The sequence below is a fragment of the Rhinolophus ferrumequinum genome, chromosome 3 (genome assembly GCF_004115265.2).
Source record: "Rhinolophus ferrumequinum isolate MPI-CBG mRhiFer1 chromosome 3, mRhiFer1_v1.p, whole genome shotgun sequence".
NCBI lineage: Eukaryota > Metazoa > Chordata > Mammalia > Chiroptera > Rhinolophidae > Rhinolophus > Rhinolophus ferrumequinum.
In genome coordinates, this window is record NC_046286.1 from 96,703,385 (window position 1) to 96,727,697 (window position 24,313).

The 24,313-nt window shown below is 37.7% G+C and overlaps 2 protein-coding genes and 1 pseudogene across 11 annotated transcripts in view; 2 read left to right on the plus strand and 1 right to left on the minus strand.

Annotated features, from left to right (window-relative positions):
• Nucleotides 1-24,313, plus strand: part of OPRM1 (opioid receptor mu 1) — a 164,114-nt gene that overhangs the window by 137,473 nt on the left and 2,328 nt on the right. The window lies entirely within an intron of this gene.
• Nucleotides 1-24,313, minus strand: part of IPCEF1 (interaction protein for cytohesin exchange factors 1) — a 149,938-nt gene that overhangs the window by 44,140 nt on the left and 81,485 nt on the right. For all 10 annotated transcript variants that reach the window (XM_033094804.1, XM_033094743.1, XM_033094766.1 and 7 more), the window contains 2 exons: nucleotides 3,454-3,527; nucleotides 1,393-1,464 (listed from right to left, as the gene is read on the minus strand). In XM_033094804.1, coding sequence (XP_032950695.1) covers nucleotides 1,393-1,464; nucleotides 3,454-3,527 — 146 coding nt within the window. The remainder of the gene's footprint in view (nucleotides 1-1,392; nucleotides 1,465-3,453; nucleotides 3,528-24,313) is intronic.
• LOC117018369 (tropomyosin alpha-4 chain-like) lies at nucleotides 13,145-15,440 on the plus strand (annotated as a pseudogene).

Genomic DNA, 24,313 nt, shown 5'->3' on the forward strand with positions numbered 1-24,313 from the left:
AGGTATCAGTACAGATAAAAAGAGACATTAAAGAGCTTTGAGTGTGAAGTTTTAAAAATCCTCTCCTTTTGTGTATCTAGTCTCATTTTTCTGATGCTTGAGAAAGCTGTGGGGTGGGAGGGGGAGGATTAAAATCAGAAAGAGGGGAAAAACAACTTCTTTCTTTGTCCAAGTAAATAAAAGACTTGTTTGAAAGACTCAATTGTCAATTCCTTGCCTTCTTTCTAATACTGGTCTTCCCAATTTTCTGTGGTAAAGAGCCATTCTGCTCTCATAGAAAGGATTGTGGTGAGGAGATAAGTGTGGGGAACTGATGAAAATGCTTCCAGCTAGAGGGAGCTGCTGATAGGATATCTGCTGATAGGATATTTTGTAAGAAGGGGAGAGAGAGAGAGAGAGAGGGAGCGCGCGCGCGCGCGCACATGTTCTCATACGTGTTTGGTGAAAAGCAGCTTCTTTTTTCTTTTACATTTCTAGAGAAGAGGGCACAGAGAAATTATATAGGGTAGATGGAGAGGAAAATCATTACATATAAATAAACAAAAGATTAAGCCATAAACTCTGACTGGAGGAATTATGTCTGTATTCTTTATTTTTATTGCCCAGGTTCTGCTACAATGGGACACATAGTATGTGTTCCATGGACCTATTTTTAATTAGTTATGTGAACTAGTAAGAGACACTAAGACTTCTGAAAATAGAACTTAAACTAAACGGAATATTCTCTGATGCCTCCAACACCTCAGATATGTACATAGTCTCATTCAGGTAACAGCCACTGTGACCATATCATGATCTAAACCAGTAGGGGATAGAGTGGGGCAGGTAGTACTCTGTGCGCATATTCTACTTATTTAAACAAAGCAAAGAGGAAACAGGAATTTAGGGATATAAAATTTTATGTTAGATATACTTTGAGCAAGGAGATTTTGCAAAACGTTTGGAATTGAATATGGAGAGGTGATAAACACGTGACGCATCATGATAGTCACACAGCACATATGAAATGCTGTAGAACTATTTTGCATGAAGAATTCTGAAAGCTGTGAGATCGGTTACATAATACTTTCAAGCTTTTCTCCCTGTGATGCTGATTCTCATTTTAATATTTTCTTATAATGACTTTTGTCTATTCCTTTCTCAACTCACTGGTTCTCTCAGAAGAATCTCATGCCTTCTTCCTAAAATAGCCAATTTGATATGTGTGGTTTTCCAAACTGCTTCCACGTACTAGAGAAGCAAGAAGACATTATAGATGCTGAAGAGATTAATCCCTAAATCAGCAGAAATAAATAAAACAAAATTAATATGAACATATGCTTAAAATTCAAACACCTGACCAAGGTAAGTCTATTCCCCTAAAGACTGGATTTAACAGTTTTCTCTACTTACACATTCATTTCCTGCGTATTCTCAGCCGCAAAATAAAAGGTCTTGATCTGTGGATGGATGACCTTAAAAGCACTTGAAGGGGAAAAAGCAGGGATACACAAGAAATTAGTGTTTGTAATCATTAATGGGTTTGAAAGTAAATCAGTCAAATATAAGTATGATAAATTCATCTGCTTTTGTAATTTTACAAAAAAAATTTAGTTGCATTAAATACCTATTGTCTAATCTTTATTTCATGTAAAGAGCAGAGGGTTAACTTATCATGCCAGTACACCCAGAATAGGACTGACTCTTGGCTAATCAATAGTTTCTGTTTAGCCATGGGGGCATATTCCTTTTTTAAAAAAATTTTAATATTTATTTTATTCATTGTACCCAAAATATTATCGTTTCAATAGATAATAGATATAAAAATTACTGTTGAGATATTTCTTTTTTTTGTAGGTTCTACGTAATTTTTAATTAGTTTCAGTTGTGCAAAACAATGTAATAGTTAGACCTTTACACCCCTCACAAAGTGATAACCTCCCTCCCCAATCTACTACCCCTCTGACATCGTATATAGCTGTTACAATTCCATTGACTCTATTCCCTACGCTGTATTCCATATCCTGTAACTATGTATATATATATTTAGTTATATATTATATATATATATATATATATATATATATATATAATTATAGTTGACATTCATTGTTATTCAGCTTCAGCTTCAGGTGTACACTGCAGTGGTCAGACATCTACACCGTCCATGAAGTTGTCTCCCTAATAAGACAAGTGGCCATCTGATATGCTACAAAATCTTTACAACATGACTGATTATATTCCCCAAACTGTCTTTCATATGTAGGGGCATATTCTTTTCTTTTCCTTTGCTAACTGCTTTGCTATAAAGAGGCAATAACTTAAAATTTAGAGTGATATAGTGTCACTTCAAAATACTTAGATCAACTCCTTTAAGAAAAGTGTCAATTCAATCAAATATATACAAGAATTTATTTACAGGAAAATAATAAAGTATAGAAATTCCACACTGTGACAATCCATCAAAAACCTTATTTAAGTCACCTTCTGGTAAAGAAAATATATGATAGACTATTTTTTAAATAAAAGTATAAAACATTAAAGATAACAAATAATAAACTGTTTCCCCTTTACCATTTAGACCGGAAGTCCTACGGTACGGGCAAGAATCTTTGAATATAACCAGTTTGGTCAAAACACAAGAATCACCACAACCTGATGTATCACTGGATATATGCAGCTACACCAGAGTGTGAAGACTTAAAGCTAATGCCAGTTTATTTATTTTATTAGAAATAAGTCAATTACTGCTACCAGCAACATAGGTCAATAGGGAAATGTTCTTTTCTGATAAAATAGAGAAAAGATGTCAATGGTAGAAAAAATAAGAAAAAGGTGAAGAGGACACATATACAAAATGCAGCTGGATACTATTATGGGAAGAACATTTTGAGTCTAGAGAGCTGGTCTCAAACCAGCTCTCCCATGTGTTCTAGGCAAGTCCGGACTCTCTGGACTGTTCCCTTCTCTGTAAAATGAGGGTAATGGGCTAGTGACTTTTTTGGTTCCTGTTGGTTCTCAAATCTTTTGGACTTAAATTATTATATTGGGCCATAATCCCCAAGTCTAAGACATCTCAAGAGAACTCAACTTCAAGGGGGCTAGTGACAAATGCATAAACTAAGAAAAAGAAACGGGTCTTGCCATCACATCTACAGCTCTGGAGAATCCTATTTAACTAGTCATTCCCTTTATAAGGACAAAACCTTGATATCTGATTTCCCTGCCAATCCTGGAAGGGAGCTTGTTTTTAATTATATCACAGACACAGTCGTCAACAACATGCCATGCCAAGACTCCATGGGGTTTTAAAACCATCAGCTCCACAAAATGAAATACCAAAAAACAAGAGGTGAAAAGCTTCTATTATTGTTTAGGGTGCCAATCCATAAAGCTCAAAGTTCTAAGACAAGGAACACTATGAAGAAATATGATCCTGGCTCAGAGTTTTGTGGAAAATGATAGACAACTTACTGCTTTTTTTTGCATTCAGATGCTCTCTCCACAGTGAAATCGGGCAGGTTGACAAATCCATCAGCTTTTTCTGCCTGAAACACATACATGCCACATATATAAATACATGAGTTAACTCTAGCAGGCAGTTTATTGAGATCACATATATTGGAGATAGCATAAATGAAATCAAGAGGAATCAAAAGATACCTCCCTGAATAGCACTGGACTTACCCCATATACTTATTTTGTAAGAGAAATTAATATTCTCCTGATAAGTCATCCAGAGTCTTCCCAGGAGGAGTAATGTGACACAGCTTAGGGATGGCCAACATATGGCATGGAAAGGACCTGCCCACCCCTTCCTGTCTTCCTGGACAAGTTCAGAGCCAACCCCTCAGAGCTCTGCTTCCTGCTGGGCCTGTCTGCATCCTCGGCATCATGTTCATCCCACTACTTTAGTGAGCCACAGGCACGTAAGATGGAACCTAACAGCACCCTAAGATATGGTGGGCAGACGCCTGACTGTAGAATTAGTAAACTGAGGTTCACATCATGAATCTACCCCTTACTGGGTTGTTATAAGACTGAAATGAGCTCAGGTAAAGAAAACACTTAACAGATACTCAACAAACATTATTTCCTCGCCCAAGTCTGTAGGTAGTTCCTTGGGGATTAAATCTCAGAGTCATATCTGGGAAAGTCTCAATTCCGTAATTGATTCTTAGGAGTTCTTTCTACAAAGGGAAGACTGCACAAGAAAACGACACTTTTGAGGACGTAGTATAAACGCCACATTAAAACACCAACATTTTTATAGGAAATGTAATCATTGTTCCCCCTCTTAAAGAATTTGTTAATCTTTATTTTATGGATAAAATTTAACAGAACCACAAGGGGGTTAGATTGCTTGTCATAGACAGAACTCAAATCCTCTTCCATATACACCAGCGTGATTGGAGAAAGACAGACCACAAGATTAAACAGAAATGAGTCAGAGCTTATTGGTAGGTAAGTATAAATTGATTCTGAAAATACAATCTTAAATTTAAAAATTACCTAGCTATTAAAGTAGCACCATGCTCACTTCATCATTCTGTATCTCTTTCCCTTGTTGCTAACTAGAGTGCAACTTGTGCACTCCTGCCTTCAGAAAAATTAAACTGAAACATCCAACCCTATGTCTGTATTTTCCTTTCTCTCCTACATGAGCCAATTTATTGAAACTCTTCACTTGAAATGCTTTCTTCTTATAAGACTCACAACTCATTTCTAAATGGCTCTTTCTAGATGGGTACTAGAGTTATCAGGGTGATCACAGTGTAAGTTATATAAATGTCTAATCACTATGTTGTATGCCTGAAATTCATGTAATATTGTATGTCAACTGTAATAGAAAAATAAATTTAAATAAATAAATAAATGAAAAGGGAACTTCCCTCTTAAAAATTACACATACAGAAGGTGCCAAAAAAAATGTATACACATTTTATGAAAGGAAAACTGCGTTAAAATTGTAATACTCAATATATACCGATAACAAAAGATGAATGCAAGTCACGTTTGACTTCTGCAACTATAAGAGGTGCTCAAAATGGTTACCCTCTGTGTAATTTTAATACAGTTTTTTCCTTTCTTAAAATGTGTATACTTTTTTTGACACCCTCAGTATATGCGTTTTTTTCATTGACCTTATCTATCTCATGATGGACTGTTGAATTACTGGATGGTGGTTTCATCAATCCTCTCTCAACGAGAATGTGAAGCACTTAAAGAACACAGACCAGAAGTCAATGTTTTCTCCAACGCACAAAGCTTCCTGTGGATTCTCAGGTAACATTACTATATAAAAGTGTAGTTTTGAAAAACTGTTAGGCTCCAGCAATTCCACTCCTAGATATGTACCCAAAATAAGTGAAAACAGGTCACAAATAAACGCATGTACCTGCATGTTCACAGCAGCATTATTTGCAATAGTCAAAAGGTGGAAACAATTCATCAACAGAGGAATAAATAAACAAATCATAGTAGTATATCCATATAATGGAATGTCATTCGGCCATAAAAACAAATGAAGCACTGATACATGCTACAATGTGGATGAACCTCGAGAACATTATACAAAGTGAAACAAGCCAGACACAAAACAGCACATATTATATGATTCCATTTATATAAAATTCCAGAAGAAATATCCAGAAGAGGTAAATCCATAGAGACAGAACACAGGTTAGTGGTCGCCAGGGGCTTGATGGAGTCGGAAATGGGGAGCAACTGCTTAATGCATATGGGTTTTCCTTTTGGTACGATGAAAATGTTTTGGAACTAGATAGAGGTGGTGGTTGCACAACACTGTGAGTATACTAAATGTCACTGAATTGCTCACTTTGACATGGTTAATCTTACGTGAATTGACCTGGGGGGAAGGGGGGAAATATGTCAGGCTAAGGTGTTTTTATATCAATTTCTTTAATTATATTAGAATGAAAAAACTAATCTATATTCACCATTTGTTTCTACTTCATCCATCCATGTCTATGCCCACTGGTCCACAGAAGTGGTAGTTACCAGGAACCCAGTGGCCTCTGTGTTGCTAAGTCCCAACTTTTGAGCCCTCACTTAATTTAGCTCTGGTAACTGACACTATAGTCCACTCCCTCCATCTTGAAATGCCTCAAGTCTTGCTTTTCTAACAGCACATTCCTGCTGATCTCCTTCTCCTCTAAATACTCCTTGCTCTCTTTCATGGGGTCATCTTCTCCTGTCTGTTTCTTAAATGTCAGTGTTCCCCAGATCTCTGACCACACTCCTGTTCTCTTCTCATGCCAATACTCTATATGCAGGATCCTACATACTCCCATGGCTTCATGGATCACCATTGTACACACACATCCAAAATCTATACTTCAAACTGGGCTTCAACCCTAGGGATCCTATCTCAGGGATCCAACTGCCTAGTGTACCTATTCACATAGGTATTCCATGGGCTCCTTGTTATGGACTGAATGTCTGTATTGCCCCAAAACTCATATGCTGAAACCCTAATCCCTAGGGGGATAGTATTTGGAGATGCAGCCTTTGGGAAGTAGTTAGGTTTAGATGACGTCATTCAGGTGGAGCCTTCATGATGAGATTAGTGCCTTTGTAAGAAGAGACCAGAGACCTTCTCTCACCTCCACGCAAAGATATGGCAAAAAGGCAACAAACCAGAAAGAAAGCCCTCATCAGACACAGAATCTGCCTTTGATTTTGGACTTACCTGCCTTCAAAACAGTAAGGAATAAATGTTTGTTCTTTAAGCTATCCAATCTTTGGTATTTGGTTATAGTAGCCCAAGGTGATTAACACACTCCTTCAGAAAGACATATCCAAAACTAAACTTATCATCTTACTTCCTAAAATGCCTCTTCCTCTTTCTCCTGTTCTTTACTTCAATAAATGGTATCACTTTCTTTCCAATTGTCATAAAAGGAACTACATATGGAAGACATTTTTGCCTCTTCCATCTCCTTAGCATCTGTGTAGGTAATCACTAAGTTTTATCATTGCTACCTCTGTCGCAGCTCTTCAATCCATCCATTACCTACCACTTCCTTCAGATCACCGTTAACGTCCACCTGAATTACTGAAAAAGTCTCTGAAGCCATTCTCCCTCTCTCTAATTCTGTCTTTTCCTCCAACTTAGTGTCCAAATCACAGTAACAGCAAATCTTTACTCCATTCTTCACATTACTTCTCTCATTAAAATACTGCATGGTTCCCAATTGCCTTTGGATAAAGTCTGCATGCCTTAGCAGAGTACTAAAAAATGCACTTCGTGATCATGTCCTGCTTAACTACACAATTCCATCTCCTCCAGTGTCCTTGCTCCTACTCAACCGAAAATAAACAAAAGAATGAAAACACTCCCATTGAGCTGAATTAGAATTGACACCCAATTTATAGCATTATTAGCCTCTAGACAATTTATTTTCAGTACAAAAAGCCCATCTCAAATTAGAATACAAAAATCAATCAAAAAATGAAACATAAATATATGCCTTTACTAATATTTTTTATTTATTTAAAAATAAATCAATGTAAAAGATATGTCATAAATCTTCATTTGGGTGCATTCTTTTTCTGCATAACACAAATGGCTGAGATTCCTTCAACTAAGAGCCTAAATAAATTTGAGTAACAGACACCTTAGTGTTTCCCCAGTAAATCTTCCTTCCCTTCATGAGCAAAGGCAGTTTTCCACTGTGATGAAGACATTCAAGCTATACTCAAAATCGCAGGTAACGGTGTCAAAAATTGTCCTTGCTTATTTAGCTTGCAAAAATGCTTCAAAGAATATAGACTGACACTTCTTTTCCTCCTCCTTCCCTCCTCCTACTCCCCTCAGATCCCGTGTTCCGTGCTCCATTAATCAAAATAACTTTCTCCAATAGTATCTTTCCTCCTCAAGGATTCCTAACTTTCTGAAAAGTTACTTGAAAGTTCTGCATTGGTATCTGCAAACTTCTTCTGTATCCTAAGGTCATAAAAAAATGTGTTCTCTTGCCAGAGGTACCAAATCATTTTTTTCGCCACTATGCAAACTTGCCTTACCAAGTCTAGTCTTAAATCCTGAAGTGAGACAAAACTTTTTACTTTATGGTAGGATGTTCTACAATCTCAGAGGTGTTCCTCCTCATCAATCAATCCATCCACTTTTCCCAGCGACTCTGATTTTGTCTGTCTCAGTGGAGTCTCACTCGTAGTTGCTGTCATTAGGCAGCATTAAATACACATTTTTATCAAAACCGTTTAGTGTTACACATTCATTTAGTCAACAAATATATCTGAGTAGTTTCTTTGTGCCAGGCACTGTGTGAGATAGTTGGGATACATAGTATAGTGAAAAAAACAGACAGAAATTTTTACTCTGAAGGAGAAAAGACAATAGCTCAACATATAAATACATACATTGCACAGCGTGTTATAGGTAACAAGGGCTATGGAAACCAGTAAAGCTGATCAGGATAAAGCGTTTCTGACCACAAACAGAGAAGATTGCCTTTTGCTCCCAGGCTCATAATGTACTTCCTACCTCATTCTCCTAGATAGGGCTCCAGGAACCGACTCAGGTGTGACCTTTAAAACTTTGCCCCTGTTACTCTGAGACTGGAATAGGTACCCTCCTTTGGCACCCAGCACCAGGTGTGGGCTTCACTCACATACTTCTCTTAATGTATTTGTTTATCTGATTATTTGTCTGTTTCTCCAATAGACTATGAGCACCTTGAAAGAAATACTTTTGTCATTTATAGTTATATCAAAAACACCTGGGACAAGTAAGTGTTCAATAGATATGAAATAAAGAAATGAGTTTTATGAATGAATGAATGAATGAATGAATGATAAGGAACATTGTTTTTTACCTCGGACTATAAAGTGCTAAATGGCAATAAGTACTAAAATGTGATGCAGGAACCACTTTGTAAAACAATTTGGCAGTTCCTAAAAAATTTACAGCATACACCTACACAAAGATTTGGATACAAATATTATTGCAACATTATTCATAATATCCCAAAACTGGAAATAATCTAAATATCCATCAGCTGGCAAATAAATAGAGCTGGCAAATAAATATACATACAATGGAATATTATTTAGTAAACTATGGACATGTGGTAAAACATGGATAACCTTAAAAATATTATGCTAAGTGAAAGTCAGATACAAGAAACCATATATTATTGTATGATTCCTTTATATGAATTGTAGAGAAAAGGGAGATCTATGGAAACAAAAAGTAGAATGGTGGTTGTCTGGAATTGGGGGTGGGAATGAAGTTTAATTGTAAACGGGCATTAAGGGTTTCATTGATATGATGAAAATGATTTCAAACTGATTTATTATGATGGTTTCATCACTCAGTAAATTTACAAACATGTATTAAATTGTAAATTCGAATCGGGTGAATTTTATGACACGTAAAATATATTCCAATAAAGTTATTTTTATAAACATGAGACGCAGGAAAAGTTTGGGGAATAAAAAACTACGAGTGAAATCCCTCCCATTTCGCTATCAGTGCGACTTGAACGAAGGTAAATATGAAGGTCTCTGATAATCCCGCTTATGATTCAGTATGACTTGGTCACATTTTAGATGCAAAATTGGTTTAATATTTCGTATAGTCTATGTATGGTTTAAGCTGAATTCTGGCTTTAATTTTGGACTACATGAGTTTTAGGGACAAAAATATTTTATATAGACTATATCACACTTCAGACACATTTTTTTAATTAATTATAATCAGACATCAAATTTTTAATATTTAAGTACCAAAATAAGTGTTCATTGCCATCAATAAAGTTGGACTTTTTCACACTACAGATACCTTGAAAATAGACAAAATTACTTTGTAAGTATCTATATACGTCAGAAAGATAGAAGGGCAGACCAAGAAAAATAAGTGATGCATATATTCCAGAGGCTAAGTAGGTCAAAGAAGACCAAACCAGTAACAAATGAAATATAATAGAGGAAATCGTAATGTATTTCATGGTTAAAAATAAAAAGTATAATTATCTCTCTATTCTCAGTGGAACCATATTTCCTTGATTCTAAGAAACTGATTTTTTACTTTAATAATTCTGAAATCAAGACACAACTGAGAATCTATATGAATTTTCACGGTAGCATTTCCTCTCCAAACCTGTTATTAAACAAAGCACAGGTCTTTAAATGAATAGAATCTTAAATTTGAGGGGGAAAAATAGTTTTAAAAAATATGTAAGTTTTTATGTAATATGCTTTTGTGTTTATGTGTGAATATTAATTTAACATTCTTGCAATTACTTTAAATAAATTCAAGTGAAGTTACCCACTGGATATCAGAATCAGGAGAAACTGCAAACTCCATTTCTCCAAATAAGTCCATGGTTTGCTTACTTCTGCCCTGAAACCACCCATACGTGGGAAACAAAGTCCAAGCTCTAGGCGGAGCTGCCCATTTGTATGTCACTTTGGAATTGTTGTCATTAAAATCGAAAAAACTGTGGTCACACAGACTTCTGACCACTAGAGAAATCTGAATTACAGTCTCTAAAATACAAACCTAAAATAAACTGAGATGGAACAAAAGAATAAAGTCAATTGTTAAAGTTCTAGTTCTACAGAGAAACAGTCCCTGTCAGACACTGCAAAATGCAATCCAATGGAAGGAAACAGGTAGTAACTGGCAAAAATGTGTGTACCGTTTAGAAATCCCACTTCTATGATTTGTCCTAATTATTATTATGTGCAATGATATGTGCACTGAAACATTATTTGCAACAAGAAAAAACTGTAAAGAATCCAACTGTCTATCATCAGGGGACTGTTGAATAAACTGTGGCATCCACATGCAATTAATAACTATACCAAAAAGACATGTATAGATATAGAGTAATCTCTAGGACATAGTAAGAGAAAAAATAAGATAGATACAATAGATGTAGTATGCTAAAATTGCGTAAGAAAAAAGAAATAGGATATGCCTCAGTATACTTACGTGTCTATATCTGTAAAAAGAAACAACAGAAAAATAAAAACAAGAACAAACATAGAAAGAGAGAAGAAAGAGGGTGGAGGGATAGGGATGAAAGCAAGACTTATCTGGCTGTAACTTGTTACACAGTGTTGACTTTGGGACTGGGTGAATTATTTATACTAAACATACACACACACACACACACACACACACACACACACACACACAAGCAACTTCTAAAAAACAAATGAACCTAGATGAATGTAAGCATGGTGACATAACCCCACACCACTGCTAATGACTCCAAGAGACCTTAGAGCACAGAATTTTGACTATAAATATTTAGTGGAATAAAGCCTAAGGACTTTCAGTAGTGATATTGTCACTATTATTTTTACATAGTTTTAGTTGTTCTTCCCCCGCAAAAGAAAAAAGCTGCATGGACTTAAAGAGTCCCTCTTCCTCTCCATACCCTAGAGATCAACACACTGCTTTGTTCCGATGACCCCTCATCTCCCTCTTCCTTCCAGAAAAGGAAACATAAGGATTACACACCAAGGCAATCTACATTCTGCAAGTATTGCCTGGGCAGAGAGCATGGAGCTGAACTTACCAACACTGGGCTGTACACACACTGCAAGGGTAGCAAGAAAAAATGTTTTGTTTTGCTTCTAGATGTCAGAAGCAGACGTGGCAGTGAGAATGCCCGAAGTCCTTTTAAGAAATAGAATAATCTTGACTAACATCTAAAAACGGCGAACATTTGAGAGCTAAGCATAGGCCACGCACATAGCACTATCTTACCTGTCAGAGGAAAATTAATCATATTCAAGTGCCAGAATGTACGAAACCGATCAGTTTCTAACCTAGACAGCAAACTACATTGGCATTATAAATAGGAAAGTTATGTGGATGATTAAAGTGATAAAACTTGGACCAGAACCCAGAAATCAGTTAAATAATGCTAAACGTGTGACTGAAGAACTTCAGTCTCAACCACGAGCTAAAATAGGAGAAGAGAATCTGCAGCCAATGGATGGCACAGAAGAAAGAACCCTGGATTTGGTATCAGAATATCTTGATGCAACCCACCTACTGTGTGATCTGAAGCAGAGCACTGAACCTCCCAAGTCAGTGTCCACACAGTGGAAAAGCCGATATAACCAGCGTCTCGAGGCTAACTAGAGTTAACGTAGATGTACGTGATACTATATAATTGTTAAAGCTATAAAACAAAGTTAAGATTTGATTATTTCGTTATCTGATAAGAACTGGGAAAAGGAATGAAAACAAAAGAGAGGGAATGACCCAGAAAGACAAAGGTGAAGTCATATAAGGTTTTTATTCTGTCCACTGTCAACTGAGCCCTTGAATAGCTGTGTATCTCAACCTTCCCTGACTTCTTTACATCGGATTAATCACTGGAGAAAATACTTTAAATTATTTGGAGGACAATAATGCTAGCAAGCTAACCACCGTGTTTCCCCCAAAATAAGACCTACCCCCAAAATAAGCCCCAGTTAAGATCGTCAGCCAGATGGACGCATTTAGTACGTTATGACGAGTTCCAGAAGATGACATGACTGTATTTGAATAAATGTAGATTGTTGTACATGAAAAAATAAGACCGCCCCTGAATATATGCCCTAATATGTCTCTTCGAGCAAAAATTAATATAAGACCCAGTCTTATTTTCAGGGAAACACGTGTATCCTTCTTATATGATCTAAGGTATGCTTTTATTAAAATATTATTGCATTTGGGTTTATCTAACATTACTCTGTGCATGTAATGAGACTTTGACTGAAAGACACTTTCTTCTCATCTTCTCACAAATGCCTAGAAATAGATATTCTGCACAGAGAACATTTGGTCTGTGTTTTTGACTAATAAACAGAAAAGCCCAATTGCCTACAGAACATGCAGATTCCTGGAATAAATGATAAAAATGGACTGAGAGTGCTGATTGTGATAATTATGATAGTCCTGAGGATGCTGAGGCTCCGACCAGGGGGAGAGAAAAAAGGCGCAGAAGGAAGCAGACCACGTGAAGCAGGCGCTGCTGGTGACCCAGCCACATCCCCTCGGCCTGACCACCCAGGGGACACTGGCCAGACTTCCTAGCAACAGCACCTGTATCTCTCTGTGGACGTGCTTCCGTGGCTACCACATTCCACTTCCCCACCTGCGCGGAGGTGATCGAGAATGATTGCCCCCAGGATCAGTCCTCAAGCAGTGACCAACGGGACGTGGTGTATACATACTCATGTTCCCCTGCCCCTTGGGAAGAAAACTGAGGTGTATACTTTTTACAGGCTCTTAGAGTTCCCCAGCAGAATCAAGCTTGCTACCCACAGTCAGAATTGGCTTGGGAGGGAGACCTTTCTTAGCTAACTTTCTACCCTTTTTCACTTCCCTATTCCATTTCCAAGTATTTCAGTATCACTTACCATAGAAACTACTGGCACCCAAATCCTCTTCTGAGGGTCTGCTTCTGAGAAACCTAAACCAAGAGGCCATTCCACTCTAAGAAAATGTTTCTACTCATGGTTCCTATTCATGAATAGCCCAGCTGGTTGGTACCCTAAACCCTCTTCATTATTTCCTCCTAAAAATCACCCAGAGATGACTACCTCCCTAGTATTTTAGGTCATATTGAAGTGGTGACCAAGAAGTGACTGGCATCTTACTTTATGATTTGTAAATCAGCTCTCCTACCTAGCCACTCTTACTTACATTCTTCCATTCTCTCCCTGTGGAATCATATTGTAAATAAAATTAAGTTACTAGTGAACTTCCTGGTAGTCTGACATACAAAGATAGTCATTGCTTCTGAAATATCATTTTCAACAATTAAGATGGAAACTTTACAATGTAAATGCATTTTGTGTTACTGTTCTCTGTAATGTAAAATCCTTAGCATGCAAAGCCATTCATGATCTGACCCTGTCCAACTTTATCTCTTACCTGTTCTTTTAGAAACCTTAAACCTGAGAGATAATTTTTACCTACATAGGGTGGGTCTCTTCAGCAACATGGTCAAAAAATAATAATAATAAGGAAGAAAGCACTAAATAGGGAGAAAAGTTTTAAATGAATAAGAAAGTTGATTAAATCTCACTATTACAAAATAGATGACATCTCATTCTACCTGAAAAGTTTCATCTATTATCCATGGTTAGAGCAGGAGCAGGGGAAAAATAAATAAAGGAAACCCATTTAAGAAAAGTAAAAATCGGGTGCATTTAATTTCAATATTAGAACTCTATGAGAAATAAAGAATAAGGTTAGTTCTTTTAAAATCACAGCTAGTCAGTATAACTTTGTCTTCAATGTATATTACATCTTCCCATTCTTCTGGAGCTTTCAAATCTCTTCAAAGTGTTTTGATGAGTTTCATGAGTGCTATCAAGATACTACTCAACCAAGACAAAACTAACAACTTGATTCAAAAACAGAAAAAGACCTGTTTCCTAAGAAGATGTACAAATGACCAAAGAACACATGAAAAGATGCTCAAGGTCAGTAATCGTTAGGGAAATTAAATCAAAACCACAGTGACGTACTACCGCACACCCATTAGAATAGCTATCAAAACAAACCAACAAACAAACAAATAGAACCAGAAAATAACAAGTGTTGGTGAGGATATGGAAAAATCGGAACCCCTATGTACAGGTGGTGGGAAGGCAAAATGGTGCGGCCACTATGGAAAACAGTAGGACAGTTCAAAGAATTAAAAATACTGCAATTACATGGGCGGCTGCTGCAGCTCTCCCTGGAGCCTGCATCTAGCCCAGCCCAGAGCGCAATCCAGGCACTGCAGCAGCAGGCAGACGACGCGGAGGTCCGCTTGCAGGGCCTGCAGTGGGAGCTGGACCGCCAGCGTGAGCCGCGCAAGAAAGCTAAAAGGGATGTGGCAGCTCTCAATCGGCGCATCCAGCACTTTGAGGGGGAGTTGGACAGGACTCAAGAACGACTGGCCATGGCCCTACAGCAGCCGCAGGAAGCAGAAAAGTCTGCCAATGAGAGCAAGAGAGGAATGAAGGTGACAGAAAACCGGACCATGAAAGATGAGAAGATGGAGATCCAGGAGTTGCAGCTCAGAGGCCAAGCACATTGCAGAAAAGGCATATAGGAGGAGGTAGCTGGTAAGTTGGAGCTTAGGGAGCGAGCTGGAAAGGGTGGAGGAGTGTGTCCGATGTGTCTGATCTAAAATGTGGTGACCTGGAAGAACTCAAGAATGTCACTAACAACCTGAAGTCGCTGGAGGCTGCCTCTGAAAAGTATTCTGAGAAGGATAAATATGAAGAAGAAATTAAACTTCTGTCTGACAAACTGAAAGAGGATGAGACCCGTGCTGAATTTTGCAGAGAGAAGGATTGCAAAACTGGAAAAGACAATTGATGACCTGGGAGAAAAACTTGTCCAGGCCAAGGAAGAGAATGTGAGCTGACATCAGACACTGGAGCAGACACTAAATGAACTTCACAGTCTATGACCAAAACAGAAGAGTTGTTCCAACAGAAGCTCCAGACCTCCCTGTCTTTCTCTTCTCTTGTAAAAAGTTTCTTTTCTTACTGCATCTGCACTTTGCTGGAAATGTCAAGCAAATTATGAATATGTGACCAAATATGTTGTATCAGAGAAGCTGTGAGCACCAGTTAAATTTAATTCCTTCCTTTTTTCCTTTTCAATTGGCACCAGCTTTTTCGGCTCTATTTTAATCCTTAAATTGCATTTATTTCTAAGGTAGACAGGGTGTTTCCTATTGAGCATAGTCTCTTAAGACTGAGGGCATGTGGTTCCTGGGAGATTAGACAACTTCACACTTTCAAAACACAGACTCAAATATCTAGTCGCTGGTCAATTTAAAAGGTTGAAGAATAGAACCTCTGAGCCACCGGTGGACACACTACAGGAGGACACAGACTATCACATTAAAATGGGTAGGGCCTTTCCATCCGGAGCAAAAGGGGGGTGGTGCTATTGTGGGAAGTCATAACCCACAGATAGATTAACCTAATCACCCTGGCTTTTTTCCACATTCTACCATGCAGCACAAACATCTTCTGAGCAAGCAGCATGAGAGTGCTGGGGAAATAGTCATAATACTCTGATAAGAAGCCATATACTCAGCAAGAATGAATATGGTAGAATTTAATCCTGTTCACGGGAGCTATATCAAAAAGATTGATCACCATCAATTATTGAGCAAGAGCATTTTTCTATTAATAAATATTGGTCAGAAGGGGCCTCTCTGGCAGCAGAGATAAAGGAACTGGCCTAACTTCATCTCCTCTGTACTTTCGGGAACAATAAATTGAAGATTTACATATCTAGGACTTTAATTCCTTCTTCAAAACTAAGTTAATAAAAGACCAGGAGTCTCCTGATTAAACTGGATTTTGTAGACAGCACTGCACATTTTGGCTTTGTTATGTTCTTGCTTTCTCGGTTAACATCTCAAGAGCTGAAACATTCCATATTCCCCAGCCGTGTGGAGGGCCAACTCAAGTTTACAGTTCTGACTAAAAAATCACCCTGCTTCTAGCTTATCTGACTCCTCCGTCCCTCTCTCCTGTTTATTATGCATCACACTGCCCAGGATATACACTAGCAAATTGTGCAATTGAATAGAACCCACACTTTTCCTTTAGATTCTTGCCACTGTATCATATGAAATAGTATCACTTTTTCCACAGTTTGGTCAAATACATTTTTACATAAACTAAAAAAAAAAAAAAAATAGAATTATATGATCCAGTAATTCCACTTCTAAATACAAAGCCAAAAAAATTGAAAGCTGGGTTTCAAAGAGATCCTTGTGCACACATGTTTATAGGAACATTATTTACAACAACCAAGAGGTAGACACAACCCAAAAGATATGAGTGGGTAAAGAAAATGCAGTATATACACACAATGGAAAATATTCAGCCTCAAAAAGGAAATGCTGACACTTGTTTTCACATGAATGAACCTAGAAGACATTATGGTAAGTGAAATAAGCCAGTCACCAAAGGACAAATACTGTGCGATTCCACTTATATGAAGAACCTAGAGTAGCCAAATTTATGATACAGAAAGTAGAAGTGGGGTTGCCAGGGCTGAGCAAAGGAGGAATGGAGAGTGATTGTTTGAGTGCAGAGTTTCAGTTCTGTAAAATGAAGAATTCGAGAGATTGTAGCACAATAATGTGAATGTACTTAATGCCACTGAACTGTACCCTTAGATGTGGGAACTTTCATGTTATGTTATTATTTCCACAATTTTTTAAAAATAAAAAATAAATTTAAAAAAATTTTAAGGATACTGCTCCAAAATTCAGGATTTGCCCTCAAAAGATGAAAATGCATTTGCCACAATAAGTTGCATAAGCTTCAAAGTGTGAAAACAGTGTTACCGTGTGTTAATGAGCACCATCTGTTTTACGGGTAATGGCTATCTGTTCACAGTTAGGTTTAAGAGATAAGGAGGAAGGCCCAGAGAGGTGGTGGTTTTTTGGTCTGAGGTGGTAAGTGATCACAACATCAAGATACAACCTGTCCTCCTGATTCTGCACCCAGGGATATCTTCTACTGCAGCATGTCATTTCCTTGTGTCTTTTTTGAAGACATTGTTTCAAACAGATTCTCCTAAATTCTGACTTCTTCAAAAATATTCATTTTTTTTTTTTTTTTTATTCTTCCCTGCATCGCTTCCTTCTGAAATGTTCCTGAAACATGCTCTCTGGGAGACTAAACACAGCAGCATGATGACAGATGAATTTATCAGTTAGCTTGTCTGTAGAAGCAGCTGGGCTTTTGGCCCTTAAAAGAGCTTGCTTCAGAGGGATGATAAATCTTCAAATAATGACTTCTCAGGAAAATCCTCAAATCTAACCAAAAGTTCAGTTCATCCCATGGGCCACTTCTCATGCTATTGATTGGGAAGTGTGCACACAACCTTCATCACGAAATCATGAATCACCTGAACTCTTCCTCCAGGTTAGGAACTACTGCGCTGAAAAATCCCCTGGGACCTTCTAGCTCATTCCCGTTTAGGCCTTAAAAGCATCCTTTACACAGGGTCAGTCGGCATATTTTAGAATCTCTAGCACAGGACAGGCCACTGTTGCCAAAAGAAACCATTTCTGGCATCTGAAAAGCCTTAGCACAATTCTTCTGCACCCCAAAAATCACAGTATTATGTAAGCACATTTCATCTAAAGCATATACAAAATTGCCTTTCTTTGTATGTATTCCTTTGATTTTTTTTATAGTGTTTTCAGATGCATGTGATCTTCTCAAAGTCGCTCCAAATTTTGTAGAGATAATGTTCTTAGTCAAAGTGTACTTGAAAGAAAATGGATGCATAGAGAGTTATATCACTGACATAGGGGTACACCACTTCAAAAGAAAGTACAAGACTAGAATCCAGGTAGCATTTCTCTCTTATACCATGCTGGCAAAATCCACCTTCCTACCTGCTTGCTTAAAAGAATGACTAAATTGTATACACATACACATACATACACATATGCATACACACATATCAATCTATTGATACACATGTATTAATATTTATACACATATAGTAATAGTTATACTACACACATATTTATACATACACATGTAAGTTAAATATGCATCGCTCTATATCTAAGTTAATATATGTGTACTTGTGCATTCTATTTCCTGTGAGCTATTTTTGAAAGACTTTAGAATAAAAGGCACTTCTGATTATAAATTCTCTGGGTGGTTAAATATACTATGGTGCATCCATAGGTAATACAGCCATTAGAAACGATGTTGTGGATATATACGTATTGACAGGGAAATATGTTTATAACATATTCTTAGTGAGAAAATCAGTTACAATATTACAGATAGTATTTTACCATTGGGAAACAGAAAAAAGTTTGGAAACACAAACAACAAAATATTTACAATGATCACATTGAGGTGACAGGATCGTGGTTCATTTAAATAAGTAAATGATCTTGAATTCATTTATTTTTTTCTGTCTGTTTGCCTCCCTGTCTGTCCTTTCTTTAAATTTTGCTTAATTGCATTTTCTAATTTTTCTAAATGAACCCATATTGTTGTATAATATTTTAAAGCATTTTAAAAATTAATTTAAACTTTCAAGAAGCAAGAAGATGGATTCTACCAAGGAAAGATAAAGTAGAACAGAAGCGGAAACCCCAGCCTAAGCAGCATGGACTGCCCCCCAGAGATGAGAGGACAGTGCTGAGTGCGCATTTTAGTCAGTGCTGGGCGCTAAGGGGACTGTCCTGTGAGATAGCCCAACGAGGATGCATTACCTCGGGCATCCTCGTCCAAGCAGTAGTGCCCGCACACATCACTGCCTCCGGAGGACAAGAGAAAACCCCAAGGGATTTCATAGTCTTGGTGTTTCACAATTGAGTTTGAAAAGTTTGGAAAGAATGTAAAGGAAAATAATATTGGCCGCATAAGCAACTGTTGCCACATTATATGAACTAAGCAATTAAAAATTATTAAAAACCTCCTGCCTCAACTACAGTCTGACCATAAAACTACGGTGGGAAACTATTATTTTAGAAATACCAGGGATACCAAAAAAATGTATACAAGTGGATACTTTGGTCAACATTGCTAAAGCAGTAGTTTGCCGTAATCAGAAGTATCTGGATGCTGATGGTAACCACTTGTAATTGTGGAAGTCAAACGTGACTTGTATTCATCTTTTGTTATCAGTATATACTGAGTATTACAATTTTAATACAGTTTTCCTTTCTTAAAATGTGCACCTTTTTTTGGCACCTTCTGTACATTCTGGGACTTACCAAAGAAAGTAAATGTTAGGACACAGTGATAGCATCATAGACAATAAATAGATTAAACCTAACATCCACTTTAAAGATCTTTTATAAGATATGATAATGAGGGAAGTGACAGAATTCAAAAAGACCTCAGTCAAGTGGTTCCTAAGCAATCAGGTTTACCCTTTTCATCCATCAGTCATTATCTTCAGGTGAGCTGCTTGCTAACAGCTGCTGAAACATCATATTTTGCCCTCTCAATTGTGCCTTTTCATTCTCCTTTCCAATACGAACTCTAGGATCATATGTTGGCAAAGAGTTCATCGATTTTACATAATTGGTTTGCATTGTCTTCTCTGAAGAAACATTTTAAAATATTCGAATTTTATTTAGTATACACTCAGAAGTTGATCTTGGCTAAAACAATAAATATGGAACTCAAATAAATTAAAAGCCCATAATTCGTAAAGCATCTCATTTTGGTAGAACTCTGGGAACATGTCAGGTTCTCAATCATGCTTTGATTAATTGACTTATATAACTAATTGAAAATTAATTAATAAGTAATTAGCTCAAAAAATACTGGTGCCTACTCTATGCCTACTAATTCTAAGCTCTAAGGACACAGTTTAAACCAAAGAAGTAAAGAATATTCCCTCAGGTATTTACAGTGTAATGGGTTAAAAAAAGAAGAATATCATAAGCTCTGATTGAAGTATTCATAAATTCCTATAGACATTTTTTTCCAGTTTATGGTAAACTCACTCAGACGTTTTCCAAAACTGATGCTAACAGGTGATCACTAATGAAAGGTACAGAAGACTTCAACATCTCTTTCCAAGAGAGAATTAACCCATTCTTTACTTATACTGAAATAAAGGCACTCTATATTTACTGAAACTTTCAGAACAATTGTTTCATGAAAAGAGAAATTCTTGCTTTCAGTATCATTTTCTGCAAAGGTTAATTCTGCCTAATCTAAAAACTGGTTTGATCTTTGCTGTAGAGACCCTTATACAACTCATTCCATGGAAAATTGCTTCCAAATCTACGATCCTCTGGAATTCACCTGATGTGCACATGCAGCTCAAGTACCAAAAACATATGACAGAGACACAGTCACTGGACCCCGCAGACACGTGGAACCATTTAGACTATGAGGGAAAAACACGGTCACATTTGGGCAGTCAGGTTGGATGCTCAGAAAACTGACAAGTCCGCATAATATGTGTTAAACCAGGTATTTACCAACAAACCTCATCAGTTTACCAAAAGTTTTTATGAAATAAAAGGTTGGGTGAGTCACCTTTTCTATAGGAGGCCCAGAGGTCCCAAGGCTCACTTGGACCTTTGATGCAACAGCACAAATGGCATTGACTAATGATTGCTTAACTACTAAACAACACAAGTTTCCAGTAACTTTACACAAAACTAAAATAAATCAAAACAGTAAATGACAAAGCGTATAAATGAAATTCCACATTTTTAGCCACAAACTCTTCCTCCCCCAATTTGTTCATATCATTTTACCGGTTACCGCAGACTCCAAAACTGGGACTCTTTCTTGGTTTAACCTCAAATGCTTTCTGTCCCATATCCAAGCATTCAATATATGTCATTCTTTCCCTTTGTGTAGTATGTCCCAAGTTTTCACTGATTCCACTCTAGTCCAGTAGTTCATGACTCAGTGCCTGCATTTGTCACCCTTACCTAACTGGCCTTCCGAAAGCTCCTTCATTCTCCAATATGGCCCATTAATTACTGCTAGGTTAATATTTTCACATGCCAATTTCATTAGATCGTCTTCTGATTCGCGATTATGCAAGTGGCTGCCTGCCCCCTAACTGGATCAAATCCATATTACTGCACTGTACCTTTGAGGCCCTCACTTGCTAGCTCTGGCTCACCTCTAAATGGGGACACCACGTAGCCCAGGGGAAAGAGCCTGGTTTTGTCACTGGTAGATCATGTTTTTACTCACAGCTCTGCCATTTACTCCTTATGTGAATTTGAACAAGTTACTTAAATTCCCTGAGCTTCAGTAAACTACCTTGAAAACTGGGAATAATAAAACCAATCTTGCTAGGTTACTATGAGAATTCAACATAAGGCCTAGTACGGTGGGTTGGCATAGCTCATCTGTATTTTCATTTCTTTATGCACATTTGTCCCCAGACTGGAATACCCACCCCTCTACCCCTTACCCCACCCCACCCCCAATAAAACTGCCTTCCAGGGCTAATCTCGAGAATTTTCTTTCTGAAGGCTTTCTATATTCGCTTCAAACTACAGGAATAATGTGTTTTGATTGGTAAAAACTGTTTATTTAGTAAAAAAGTCTGGCCTCTTTAACCAAGGAAATCAGGCAGCTTTGGAAATGATAAAAGGGGAAAACACACCTTCCTGGGTGGAAAGAAAAGAGTCACTGTGGCAGAACTCCCTCACATTCAGCCCAAGGTATTTCCCTCACCTCCCACTTATCTTGTCACTATTTCACAGCGACATGCCTGAAGGAAGACAACAATTCAGAACTTTGCTTCTTCTTCACCAGAGAGAAGATATGAATCCCAACGTTTCCATCTCCAGCTGTGCCTGTTATCCAGGCGAAATGCTACAGTGGAGGGAATTTCCCCAGAAAACCTTCCATCTCACTTTCAACATTTCTGCCCCAGCCTGGTGATCTTGATCAATAAACCCTTGTTTTCAGCCAAAGGCCATGGTAGAAAGAATCTGATAAAATGAGAGGATAGCAAAATGGGAAGCAGCTGTGTGGGACCTATTTGGGACCTATGGAGCCCTTCTAGCAAATCTCAAATTACAGCTTTTCCTGTATCTATTTTTAAGAATAGAAAAGGAAATCTTTTACCGGAAAATTATTTTCCATCAAAAGCCGTCCTTATTCACCATCCCATTTCTCAAGAGTTCTTATGTGTAATGTAAATGCTGATACTTCCTAAATCTTATTTATTTACGAAATCAACAAATATTAATCAAGTGCCTAGTGAGTGTCAGGCCCTGGGCAAGTTGCTAAAAATATACTTGTGGTCCCGCCCTCCAGAGATTATTATCAATTCATAGAAAACAGAAAGGCTAACAAACGCATAGAAAGGAGAAAGGTAAGTATAATATGAAGAAAATGACAGACTACGATGGGAGCAGACGGAGGCTGCCAAATTGAAGTCCGAGGATAAAGTAAGACCACCTAGAAGAAGAGCAATTTGAACTCAAATGTGATGTGACTGGGTGGCAGAAAGACTTTAGGGCATGGAGATGAGTTTTCTGAGCAGAGAAACAGCACATGCAAAGGCTTAAAGAAAGAGCGAGCATGGATGATGGTAACAAGGGATTAAAAGAAGTTCTATAGTGGAAGCTTGGGTGGAGGTGGGGAGATTGGGGAAGTAGGAGAGACATAGGTCAACAGATTCTCACAAGCCAGGAAATGAATTTGTACTTCATCCTAGGGGTAAAAAAAAACAATTGGGTGGATTTCAAACCCAGGATTTTAAACAGCCTGAAGTTTCCTAGCTGTTAAACTTGACTCTGCTTTTGTAAGACTTGGCATGCATTCCTGTGTGCTGTATCACATTCTAAGTACTTCATATGAGGTGTGAAAAATGAAGAATGAGTGTTTGGACTTGACCTTTCTCAAAGAGATCTGGGTAGTACTGTTTGAAGCATCCAAGCATCATGAAAGAAGAAGGTACACCATGAGTTAATTACTGGCTAATAGTAATAACAACGGAAAACGCTAAGAGAGGTGGTCTCCTCAGGCAGAGTCAGGGAATAGTAGAGACAAGCAAAGGGATCTCATGAGATCACTTATACTTTCTCGTGAGAATTACTCTAACTTTCATTTCTGGAGTTGTTCTCTCAGAACCCTATCGCAGGCAGAAAACAGAGTGATCTAATCATGCCATTTATTCTGGGCCCCGCATGTGGTAAGGTTGGCATATGGCGACAATCCTGGGCTGAGGAATCAAAGGGCTGAAGGTGATCTGTTTTCTCCCACATATTACTTGTGTCACTTGGAACAATGTACACAATCTCTCTGAGTCTCAGTCTTCACAACTTTCAAAACATGGTGACAATTACTACCTCAAAGGGTGTTTTTGAGGGGTAGAAGATAGCATGTCTGACCCAGACTACCCTTTTGCACATATTAGGTATGCAGTAAGAAGTGGCACTTGCTATAATGCTATGGGTCCCATTACCTCTCAGCATCAGGCCACATAAGAAAGAACAGGGAATAGGGAAGGGAGAATAAGAAGTTTCCTCATTGGACTTAGGTTCCTTGAGAGCTACTTTGTTGAATCTGAATTCCTGAGTGGCAGAAAGTAAATAAATGTTCTTAGCTGGAAGGTATGTGTTTGGCTTTTATTTCATAGTTGACATTCACACAGATAGCAGGACTATGACTGTTAATTAAGTATTCATTGAGTAGCCTTTTTTCTCCCATAACAAACATGTAATTAACATATCAAGGTGTGTGTGTGTGTGTGTGTGTGTGTGTGTGTGTGTGTGTGTAGGGAGAGAGAGAGAGAGAGAGAGAGAGAGAGAGAGAGAGAGAGAGAGAGAGAGAGAATTCC